Raw genomic sequence first — 12,049 nt, 5'->3', positions numbered from 1 at the left:
GAATCGCGGAGTTAGGGGCCAGTCGAGTGCTGGTGGTGCCCCTCCGTTTTAGAGACTTCCTGTTAAATTTGGCCCACGATGTCCCTCTGGCTGGACACCTGGGCCAGGACAAAACCTACAGTCGCCTGGTGACCCACTTTTTCTGGCCAAAGATGAGAAACTACGTCCTCAACCACTGCCGGTCCTGCCCCACGTGCCAGGCCAGCGGGAAGAGCGGCCGCAAACTCAAAGCACCTCTGCAACCCTTCCCAGTTGTCACCACCCCGTTCGAGAGGGTGGGAATAGACATTGTGGGGCCCCTGGACCCCCGTACAGCACAAGGACATCGGTTCATCCTGGTACTGGTGGACCACGCCACCCGCTACCCCGAGGCTGTGCCCCTGCGAACTGTAACAGCCCCGGTGGTCGGCCGGGCCTTAATGGGGATCTTCTCCCGGGTGGGCTTCCCCCGAGAAGTCGTCAGCGACAGAGGCACAAACTTTATTTCGAAGTATATGAAGTCCCTCTGGCAACAGTGCGGGGTCACCTACCAATTCACGACCCCCTATCACCCTCAAGGAAACGGACTAGTCGAGCGGTTCAACCGCACGCTCAAGGGAATGATTGGGGGATTGGAAGAGCCCCTCCGTCGCCAGTGGGATGTACTACTTCCGTGCCTCCTCTTCGCCTATCGAGAAGTTCCAGAAGTCCCTCGGCTTTAGCCCTTTCGAACTCTTGTACGGGCACCCTGTGCGAGGGCCCCTCAGCCTAGTCAAAGAAGGTTGGGAGATGGCCCCCCTAAAGACCCCTCCAGACGTCTTCAAGTACCTCCTGACCCTACGCAATCAGACCAGGCGATTCAGAGAAATGGCGAAAGCGAACCTTGAGGCCAGTCAGGAGGACATGAAAAAATGGTACGATCAAAATGCCTCCTCCATCGAATTCGAACCTGGCCAACAAGTGTGGGTGATGTCCCCCACCGAACCATGTGCCTTGCAGGACAAGTGGACGGGGCCCTTCAAAGTGGTCGAACGCAAGAGCCCCGTCACCTATCTCATCGATATGGAATCTCCATGGAACCCCCTCCGGGTCCTCCACACCAACAGACTCAAACCCCACTTTGTGCGCTCGGAGCTCAGCCTCCTGATGGCTACAGACAGTGGAGCGGAAGAAGACTCCGAGCCTCTCCCTGATCTCCTGAAGACTCTTGAGAAAGATGGTTCCGTGGACGGGGTCCGGCTCTCCGATGCCCTCACCCCAGAACAGCGCCAAGGCTGCCGGGACCTCCTGCTGCAGTTTGCTACCTTGTTTTCCCTCACCCCAGGGGTCACCCCCTGGTGCTTGCACGACGTGGACACTGGGGACAGTCACCCTATCAGACACCGGGCGTACCGCGTACCAGATCGGGTACGGGCCTGCATCCAAGAGGAGGTATCAAAGATGCTCACGCTCGGGGTCATCGAGCCCTCGGACAGCCCCTGGGCCAGCCCGGTCGTGCTGGTCCCCAAAGCTGCTGCCCCCGGCACCACTCCTGAGCTCCGATTCTGCATCGACTATCGGGGCTTGAATGCTGTCACCAGAACCGACGCTCATCCCATCCCCCGAGCGGATGAACTGATCGACCGCATGGGGGCTGCCCGCTACCTCAGCATCTTCGACCTGACAGCGGGCTACTGGCAGATCGGTCTCACACCCCGGGCCCAAGAACGATCCGCCTTTTCTACCCCCGATGGCCACTACCACTTCAAAGTCATGCCCTTCGGCATGAAGAATGCCCCAGCTACCTTTCAGCGACTGGTGAACCAGGTCTTGGCGGGGCTCGAGGAGTTCAGCGCCGCCTACCTGGACGATATCGCTGTGTACAGCCGCCACTGGTCCGACCACCACCACCACCACCTCCGAGAGGTCCTGCAGGCCCTCCAACGGGCCGGCCTCACAATCAAGGCCAGCAAGTGCCAAATTGGTCAGGGGTCCGTGACCTATCTCGGACACCAGGTGGGAAGTGGTCTGGTGGCCCCTCTGCAACTCAAAATCGCTGCCATCCAGTCCTGGCAGCCTCCAGTCACGCAGACCGAGATCTGAGCCTTCTTGGGACTCACCGGCTACTACCGGCGGTTCGTGAGGGACTATGGCAGCATTGTGGGGCCCCTCACGGGACTCACATCCAAAAACCACCCGAAGAAGGTCAACTGGACCCCAGACTGTCAAGCGGCCTTCGAGAAGCTGAAAGCCGCCATGTGCACTGCCCCTGTGCTCCAGGCCCCCGACTACAGTCGGGAATTCATCGTACAAACAGATGCCTCCGACCATGGCATCGTGGCGGTCCTCTCCCAGCTGAACTCCGAGGGACTTGACCAACCGGTGGCCTTCATCAGCAGACGCCTCCTGGCCCGAGAACAGCGCTGGAGCACCATCGAGAGGGAGGCCTTCGCAGTGGTGTGGGCCCTCAAAAAGCTCCGGCCCTATCTCTTCGGTACCCACTTCCGGGTGCAAACAGATCATCGACCCCTGCAGTGGGTAATGCAGATGCGGGGGGAAAACCCCAAACTATTGCGTTGGTCCATCTCCCTGCAGGGGATGGACTTCACTGTGGAACATCGACCGGGCCAAGACCACGCCAACGCAGATGGCCTGTCACGCTTTTTCCGCCTCGACGAGGAGAGTCCCCAAGAGGATGGGTGACTCTCCCCGCCTTCAGCTGGGGGGGGGGGACGCATGTTGGACAGGCCACATAAAGGGCTTGCTCCCTCCCCGCATGACAGGGCCCGAGCCCCGGCCCTCCAGGTGTTACCCACAGAAACAACCCGCACCCCGTCCCCAGACGGGACTCCTGCCCCCGGACCTCTCTGTATCATGGGGCCGAACCACTACCGGCTCCCTCGCCCGGCCCGGCCGCCATCTTGGACACTGCACCACGAGGCCGCGTGGCCTCAGCTCGACCTTAACCCTGGGCCTGGCCAGGCCCCGACATCCCGGCACCACCATCCACCCAGGAGGTGAGCGGACCACTTGGCAGGTCGATGGGAGAAAGAAGTGTCGATGGCTCTCCCCCGCCAGGTGCCGATCGCCCCCCAGCTCCCCCGGGCGCTGGCTCCACCCCCCTGCGGGGTGTCTGGACTCCCTCATCCCGGACCTCCCGACCTCCAAGTGCGAGGGTCCGGACATCAAAGGGCACCAGACCTATAACTGGGGCAGCTCCAGAGCAGGAAGGCAGTTGTATCCTGGAGTCGAGAGACACCGTGAAGAACTCATCCCTGACGGACTACTGGCGCTGCCGTAGCCCTGCCTTGCGAACTATCGTCCTGCCTGCTGGCGCTGCCGGGGCCTTCTGCATCCTCCATCCTCGTCGGGACCTGCTGGCGCTGCCGCGGACCGTTGTAACTACCACCTTCACTGGGACCTGCTGGCGCTGCCGCGGACCGTTGTAACTACCACCTTCACTGAGACCTGCTGGCGCTGCCGCGGACCGTTGTACTTACCACCTTCACTGGGACCTGCTGGCGCTGCCGCGGACCGTTGTAACTACCACCTTCACCGGGACCTGCTGGCGCTGCCGCGGACCGTTGTAACTACCATCTTCACCGGGACCTGCTGGCGCCGCCGCGGCCCGTCCATCTAGAACGCCGAGCTCGAGGATTGTGAGCTATCCATCATACCATCTCAGCTACCAGATTGGTAACAAGACTGTCCCGCTACCCCCTTTCCCAACCAAGAGACTAGAATCGAGGGGACCCCTGAGTCCTGACCTCCTTGTACCATTCTATCGTACCTAAAGATTGCTTATAAAGAACGTCAAAACCTTATCTTTGTGTGGTGTACCTCTGTGGGGGGGAAGTTACTCGTCTGTACGATCGCTGGAGACGGCTCTCCCCGGAGACCTCTCCCCGTGTCCTCGGCCGACCCTCCCGGTCCGTCTAACATCCAGCTTGGATGCGGCAGTGGGGACTATCGTCCAGGTTGTCCTAGTTATTCTCTGAAGGGGAAATTGAGAGAGACGCGCAGATACTTGCATGTAAAAAAACCTAATGTGGAAGAAAACATGTCAAACCATTCAGGACAAATGGATAACAGAGAAGCATGGTCTCACAAAATCAAGGCGGGAGATTGGGTTAAAATTAAAAATCCTCACAATGTACCTAAAGGTCTTTCAAAATTCAGTCAACCAATGTGTGTTGATTCAGTGTCGCGTTTAGCTGAGAGAGTAAAGGGGAACAATTGGTGGAATGTTTCCAAGATTTATAGAATACCTGATAAAGATGTACATCAAATGGGCTTGAAACCCAATCCTGATGGCTCTACTGGTAAATCATCAATTGATAAGATGGAGATAGATTTGAGTGGGAATAGTTCAACTGGCAATGGCTCATGTCAAAATATGTCTACTACTCCGTTTGTCAGGAAAAGTAGCCGTATGAGATTTGTTCCCAAACGTATGGATTGATTAAATGTATTAGTTAGTTTAAGGAAAGTTAAACTTTTTGTTATGTTTTCATCTATTCTTGTTTGTCTATTTATTTTATTTATTTTTGGTTGCTCGTTTTTCTTTTAGTTTGTTTAATCTTAATTCGTCGGTGAGAAAGGGAGATATTGTTGCATCTGTTGCTATGGTTCTGATATTGCCATGGTGACGGAATGTGCATGCTTCAAGGGCTAAACGTTATTCCTGTCATTCTCTGGAAGCGGTGGTGGTGAGGAGCAATACATACGTCTTGTCTGACCTTCATCTGCGTTTGTGGCTACTTCAAAAACCTGTTGGCCCTTTGTGCTGCGGATCAAACTCCGCGATCAGATCATTTTTAAACCATCTTTGCCACATGCTGCTGGCTCGCGAGGTTCTGCCGGAATGTGGCAATTTATGCAAAAATGTGTTGCAGAGACTGTCGCCGAGGCTCTAACCACACATCAGCGAAACTTGCAGTTCAAGGCCAGGAAGCCACGTAAAGCCTCGTGCGATAAAGTCTACACAGAGGAATCCAAGGGGTGAGGCAAGCATGACTCGTCAACTTGTAACAAAGCCTTAACAGTCAAATGGACGTCATTTCCACAGAACACACCATTCAAAAGCAGTTTGAAGGAGGCACAATGACTGCCCAAAGCAACATGGCAGCATGGGTACTAAGAGCGACCGACTGAGGATGGCAGCTGGGGTATAATGCGTGCAATCATTGATCTCAATGGTGTTGCAGGAGAAATCCCAAATAAACATGGCTGCCGCCCAGCATAGAGTACAGCGCGGGTCAGTGCAAGCATAGGGGCAAATGAACATAGCGGAGCAAATACACTACACAACGTGGGCAGATGTGAACACTCAGCAGTCCACGCGGTGGCAACACCTCCCGATGCCAAGTCTGTGATGAGGGTGATGGAAAGAAGCGGAGCTGCTGCGTCCCATCCTTGGTCCAAATATTGCAGGAGCCGGGCCCCAAGAAATCCGGGTGAAATGTCCACTCGAGGTTTATTGCAAGAGTAACACGAGCGGCTCTCAGTCAGCGCGCCCTCCACAGCGGCAGCTCAGCAGTAACTGCGCCAAGGGCGCCACATTCAAACATAAGCAACACATGTATGACACATGGAGCGCGCGCGGAGGCCCAGGCCACAACAAGAGATGCACAGCACCCTCAAGGGATAACTCTCCAGGAAGGACCAGAGTGTGGGGAGCTCTCGGAGCAGAGTGCAGCCCGAGGGGGGCTCCGTCCGCACAGAGGTGCAAACCGACGACAGGGGGTGCCTGCAGTCTCAGCAGGGGTACGGTACTTTACAGGAGTGCCTGCAGTCTCAGCAGGGGTACCTGCAGTCTCAGCAGGGGTACCTGCAGTCTCAGCAGGGGTCCGGTACTTTTACAGGAGTGCCTGCAGTCCCAGCAGGGGTACGGTACTTTTACAGGAGTGCCTGCAGTCCCAGCAGGGGTACGGTACTTTTACAGGAGTACCTGCAGTCCCAGCAGGGGTACGGTACTTTTAAAGGAGTACCTGCAGTCTCAGCAGGGGTACCTGCAGTCTCAGCAGGGGTACCTGCAGTCTCAGCAGGGGTCCGGTACTTTTACAGGAGTGCCTGCAGTCTCAGCAGGGGTCCGGTACTTTTACAGGAGTACCTGCACGTCTCAGCAGGGGTACGGTACTTTTACAGGAGTACCTGCAGTCTCAGCAGGGGCACAGTACTTTTACAGGAGTACCTGCAGTCTCAGCAGGGGCACGGTACTTTTACAGGAGTACCTGCAGTCTCAGCAGGGGCACGGGCCTTTTACAGGAGTGCCTGCAGTCTCAGCAGGGGTCCGGTACTTTTACAGGAGTACCTGCAGTCTCAGCAGGGGCACGGTACTTTTACAGGAGTACCTGCAGTCTCAGCAGGGGCACGGTCCTTTTACAGGAGTACCTGCAGTCTCAGCAGGGGTACGGGCCTTTTACAGGAGTGCCTGCAGTCTCAGCAGGGGTCCGGTACTTTTACAGGAGTGCCTGCAGTCTCAGCAGGGGTCCGGTACTTTTACAGGAGTGCCTGCAGTCTCAGCAGGGGTCCGGTACTTTTACAGGAGTGCCTGCAGTCTCGGCAGGGGTCCGGTACTTTTACAGGAGTGCCTGCAGTCTCGGCAGGGGTCCGGTACTTTTACAGGAGTGCCTGCAGTCTCGGCAGGGGTCCGGTACTTTTACAGGAGTGCCTGCAGTCTCAGCAGGGGTACGGTACTTTTACAGGAGTACCTGCAGGCTCAGCAGGGAGTACCTGCAGTCTCAGCAGGGGTACGGTACTTTTACAGGAGTGCCTGAGTCTCAGCAGGGGTACGGTACTTGTACAGGAGTGACTGCAATCTCAGCAGGGGTACGGTACTTGTACAGGAGTGCCTGCAGTCTCAGCAGGGGTCCGGTACTTTTACAGGAGTGCCTGCAGTCTCAGCAGGGGTCTGGTACTTTTACAGGAGTGCCTGAGTCTCAGCAGGGGTCCGGTACTTTTACAGGAGTACCTGCACGTCTCAGCAGGGGTCCGGTACTTTTACAGGAGTACCTGCACGTCTCAGCAGGGGTCCGGTACTTTTACAGGAGTGCCTGCAGTCTCAGCAGGGGTCCGGTACTTTTACAGGAGTACCTGCACGTCTCAGCAGGGGTCCGGTACTTTTACAGGAGTGCCTGCAGTCTCAGCAGGGGTACGGCACTTGTACAGGAGTGCCTGCAGTCTCAGCAGGGGTACGGCACTTTTACAGGAGTGCCTGCAGTCTCAGCAGGGGTACGGCACTTTTACAGGAGTACCTGCAGTCTCAGCAGGGGTACGGCACTTCTCAGCAGGGGTACGGCACTTTTACAGGAGTACCTGCAGTCTCAGCAGGGTACCTGCAGTCTCAGCAGGGGTACGGTACTTTTACAGGAGTACCTGCACGTCTCAGTAGCAAACACATACTCTGGTATACCAAGTACCTACACGGTTATTTGTCCGTTTCAAGAACTGTTGAGTAGGTGGGACTCCCCCCACCTGCCTGTGGCGCCTGGCCCTTCCAAGAGTGAGCACCGCCTCTCCATGAAAGAGTTGCGAATCGAGTTCTTAGTCTGTATTCTGGATAATTCTATCACTAGAAGCGCCTAGAGGGGTCTCAGTGCTCGTGTGTCTTGCAACGCCAGACTAACTGCACCCAGAGCCCCCCACTTCTTGTACTCGGATCTACTACCCCCAGGAAGCCCACTGAAGCGGCTTGGTTCACAGCGCTGCACAATTCATGTTTCCTCATTCATCCCTTCAACACTACCACTTGTGTAGATTCACTGTTCCAGGAAGACCCAAAAATGACCCCCACCCCTGACACTAAGGTGGGTCCACGCCCCCAGGAAGAGCTTGGAGACGATTCAGTTTACAGCGCTATATTATACAAATCTCTTCATTCACTCATTCATTGCCCACAACTGCTACTCACACAGAGTCACTGCTCCAAGAAGCGCCTTGAGGTGACTTGGTTCACATTTCGAAGTCACATAAATCCATTCATTCATTCGTTCATTCATTCATTGCCCACCCGCGATACTCACATAGATCCTGTCCTCCAGGAAGGGCTTTGAGACGATTCCGTTTAAAGTGCTATATTATACAAGTCTCTTCATTCACTCACTCATTCAGTGCCCACCCATGGTACTCGCACAGATTCACTCCTCCGAGAAGCGCCTTGAGAGGACTCTGTTCACATTCCAGTGCTATGCAAGTCCATTCATTCATTGCCCACCCCCAGTACTCACATAGATTGGGCCCTTGAAGTGACTCAGTTCACATTTCTGTGCAATATACGGCCATTCATTCACTCATTGCCCACCCCCAGTACTCACATAGATTGGGCCCTCCAGAAAGCTCCTTGAAGTGACTCACTTTACATCCCTGTGCTATATACGGCTATTCATTCACTCATTGTCCACCCCTGGTACTGACGTAGATCTAGCCCTCCAGAAAGCTCCTTGAAGTGACTCAGTTCAAATTCCTGTGCTATATACGTCCATTCATTCATTCACTCACTCATTGTCCACCCCGATACTCACGTAGATCCGGTCCTCCAGGAAGCGCCCTCGCAGATGCTCCAGCAGCTGGGCTTCAGTGAGCTCCGGCAGCACAGCCAGGTCCTCGGGGCTGGAGCCCGCCTGCCCGGGGGCAGCGTCTCCCATCGTCCTGAAGGGGAAGGTGAGGGCCCCCGAGGGTCTGTGCAGGCGGGGCAGGTGAGAGGGCCCAGGAGCCTACGGGAGCAGGCAGGTCAGAGATCACAGGAGCAGGCAGGCCAGAGACTTCTACACAGGAGCAGGCAGGTCAGAGATCACAGGAGCAGGCAGGCCAGAGACTCCTACACAGGAGCAGGCAGGTCAGAGATCACAGGAGCAGGCAGGCCAGAGACTCCTACACAGGAGCAGGCAGGCCAGGGACTCCTACACAGGAGCAGGCAGGCCAGGGACTCCTACACAGGAGCAGGCAGGCCAGGGACTCCTACACAGGAGCAGGCAGGGTTCAGGAACTCCTTCACAGGCCCGGACAGATAAAAGTTCCAGAGAGCCCTCCACAGGAACAGGCAGGTGAAAGGTCACTGGACCAGGCGGGTCAGGGGGCAGGGACTCCTCCACAGGAGGAGGCAAGTCAAACGTTCAAGGAGTCCCCCCACAGGAGCAGGCAGGTCAAACGTTCAAGGAGCCCACCACAGCAGCAGGCAAGTCAGGGACTCCTACACAGGAGCAGGCAGGTCAAACGTTCAAGGCGCCCGCCCACAGGAGCAGGCAGGTCAGAGATCACAGGAGCAGGCAGGGTTCAGGAACTTCTTCACAGGCCCGGACCGATACAAGTTCCAGAGAGCCCTCCACAGGAACAGGCAGGTGAAAGGTCACTGGAGCAGGCGGGTCAGAGGCCAGGGACTCCTCCACAGGTCCAGGCCAACACTAGTCAGGTCAGCAACGCTGCCCAGGTGACAAGAGTACTCTCTTCTTTCTCACTGCCCCATCCTGCCCAGGAGGAGGCGGGGCGTCCTCCACACACGCAGCTGAAGCACTCAGAGAGGCAGGCCACGCCCCCAGAGCACAGCTGCACCCCGGGGTCCTGGTTGGTTGCCTGCCTCTGTGTCTCTCCCTCTGCCCCAGCCCTCCCTTCACTTCCCTAGAGCACGGCTGCACCCTGATCAGCCCTCTGCCCCAGCCCGCCCTTAACACACCCAGACAGGCAGGCCACTCCCCCAGAGCACGGCTGCACTCCTGATCAGACCTCTTCTCCTCTGCCACTCCCTCTCTGCCCCAGCCCGCCCCTCACACACTCAGAGAGGCAGGCCACTCCCCCAGAGCACGGCTGCACCCCTGATCAGCCCTCTGCTCCTCTGCCACTCCCTCTCTGCCCCAGTCCGCCCCTCACACACTCAGAGAGGCAGGCCACTCCCCCAGAGCACGGCTGCACCCCTGATCAGCCCTCTGCTCCTCTGCCCCTCACTCTCTGCCCCAGCCCGCCCCTCACACACTCAGAGAGGCAGGCCACTCCCCCAGAGCACGGCTGCACCCCTGATCAGCCCTCTGCTCCTCTGCCACTCCCTCTCTGCCCCAGTCCGCCCCTCACACACTCAGAGAGGCAGGCCACTCCCCCAGAGCACGGCTGCACCCCTGATCAGCCCTCTGCTCCTCACTCTCTGCCCCAGCCCGCCCTTCACACACTCACACACGCCCCGGACACTCCCCCTGATCACTGCTGCGCCCCTGATCAGCCCTCTGATCCTCTGCCCCTCCCTCTCTGTCCTGCTGAAGGACAGTGTTTACTGATTGCAGTGTGTTTGCAGTCACATGTGGCGCCTGGACTCCTGCAGGAGGCAGGCCCGCAGGCAGCAGGCAGGCCTGCTCTTGCAGCAACAGCCTGCGCTGGTCCCACGGCTCCTGTGGGTTCAAGCAGGCTGTGCCCTGGGGCACACACCAGCTGCTGTGAAGTTTGGCTTCAGCTGGGAACTTTCAGCCACTGCAGCTAAGGCGGGCCTCTGCTGCCCTCTGCTGGCCAAGCGCCTGCTCTGCAGCTGCACTTCACACTTCTTTCTCCAGTCTGTGCCCTGGCATAATGTCCTTGAGTTTTCAAAGAAAAGTTCCTCGTCTGAGTCATATAAAGATGTGAAGGGAGGGCAGGGCTCTCCTTCCAACAGCCCAGTCAGAGCTGTTTGCTTCCGCCAATGCACGCATGCGCACAGTGGAGTGTGTGTGTTTGTGTGTGTGTGTGTGTGTGTGTGTGGGAGGGGGAGGGGGGGGGGCAACAGGGCCTGACTGGGAACTGAAAGCAGTCCTGGCAAATGTCGTCAGACCAGCCCCCACACGGTGCGTAGTGAGCGAGACCGACCACTGCTAGCGGGGGTCTCGGGGAGTGGGGGTTCCTCCCCCCAAGAAAACTTTGGAAAAGGAGACCACAATGTTGCATTTTATAACACATTTTTCATTACATATTGAATTGCATTAACTTTCAAAGCACAGTAAATGGTAAATAATGACCTTAAAGAGCATCAGGTTACCCAGTCCTGTGAACCCATAGAAATCTTACAGAGAACTCTAAAAATAGACACAGAGTAGTGAATCAGGAACCCAAAGTAGAAGTCAGACCTCTGGTGGCGGTCCTGTGGCGCTGTGCAGCCACTTTTAACATGCATTTACAATGCAATGGACTCAATATTATAGGTAGAGCTATTGGTATTGCTCATTATTTTTTTATCATTTTTGTATCCCTATATAAATGCCGCCAGACCTGTGAAAAGGCACCTCTGGCATGTCCGCATTACAGGCCAGGGCCTTACCACCCTGCATTCGCCTGATCTCGGAGCTAAGCAGGCCTGGGCCTGGCTAGTACCTGGATGGCAGACATCCAGTTGCTCGAAGCTCGAGTTTTAGTTTCGATATTAAAGTGAGTTAATAAAGAAATGCCCGGGTCTGGATGTGCGGGCGCATGTGTCTGGTGGGGAGCCTCGGCCCGGTCTTTATGCCTCCTGTGGGGAGGGAGTGGCCCTGAGCCAGGCCTGGGAAGGAACCAGTCCCGAGGCTCCCTGGCTGCTTGTACCTGCCCATCGTGAGGTGAGGGCTCGGCGGTTCGACGCTCACTGCTGACATCTGCGGTCACTGCAGGTCACACTTCAGGATCAACTCCCAGCCCTCCTCCTGCCGGGGTCAGTATATTGAGCACCATCGCTCTGGGTCATAGTGACACCAGCTGTTTGTAGCACCTAGAAACAGCAGAGGTGCTATACCAGACGCTCTCTGTGTAATTACACAGTCTACGACCGGAAATACATGGCCACAAAAGACGTCTGCTTTTCCCAAAAGGTGGTATTGACAGCCCGGGGGGTTGAAACATTACAGCCCCCTGCTGCTTATGAGGATCGGACAGCCCCGGGTCACCAGGACGCAGTGCTAAGTGATATTTGTTTATCAGCACTGTGCATTCTGGGAGTTGTGGTTCTGCTGCGTTTGGTTGGATCAATTGAAGTAAGGTCCCTGGATCCAGTGAAAGAAATGCCCGGGTCTGGATGTGCGTGCGCATGTGTCTGGTGGGGAGGGGGTGTATCAAACCCAGCTGCAATCCATCTCTCACCCCTGAGTGTGTGAAGAAAAGCGACTGACAT

General features: G+C 56.4%; 1 protein-coding gene across 1 annotated transcript in view; it reads right to left on the bottom strand.

The window, feature by feature from the left end:
• LOC146863614 (myosin-IIIb-like) overlaps positions 1-9,701 on the bottom strand; it is a 547,606-nt gene extending 537,905 nt beyond the window's left edge. The window contains exon 1 of the mRNA XM_085627644.1: positions 8,481-9,701. Coding sequence (XP_085483770.1) covers positions 8,481-8,603 — 123 coding nt within the window. The 5' untranslated portion in view covers positions 8,604-9,701. The remainder of the gene's footprint in view (positions 1-8,480) is intronic.
• Between the last annotated feature and the right edge of the window lie 2,348 nt (positions 9,702-12,049).

The sequence above is a fragment of the Triturus cristatus genome, chromosome 2_1 (genome assembly GCF_964204655.1).
Source record: "Triturus cristatus chromosome 2_1, aTriCri1.1, whole genome shotgun sequence".
Lineage (NCBI taxonomy): Eukaryota > Metazoa > Chordata > Amphibia > Caudata > Salamandridae > Triturus > Triturus cristatus.
This window is presented reverse-complemented; position numbering and strand designations above follow the sequence as displayed.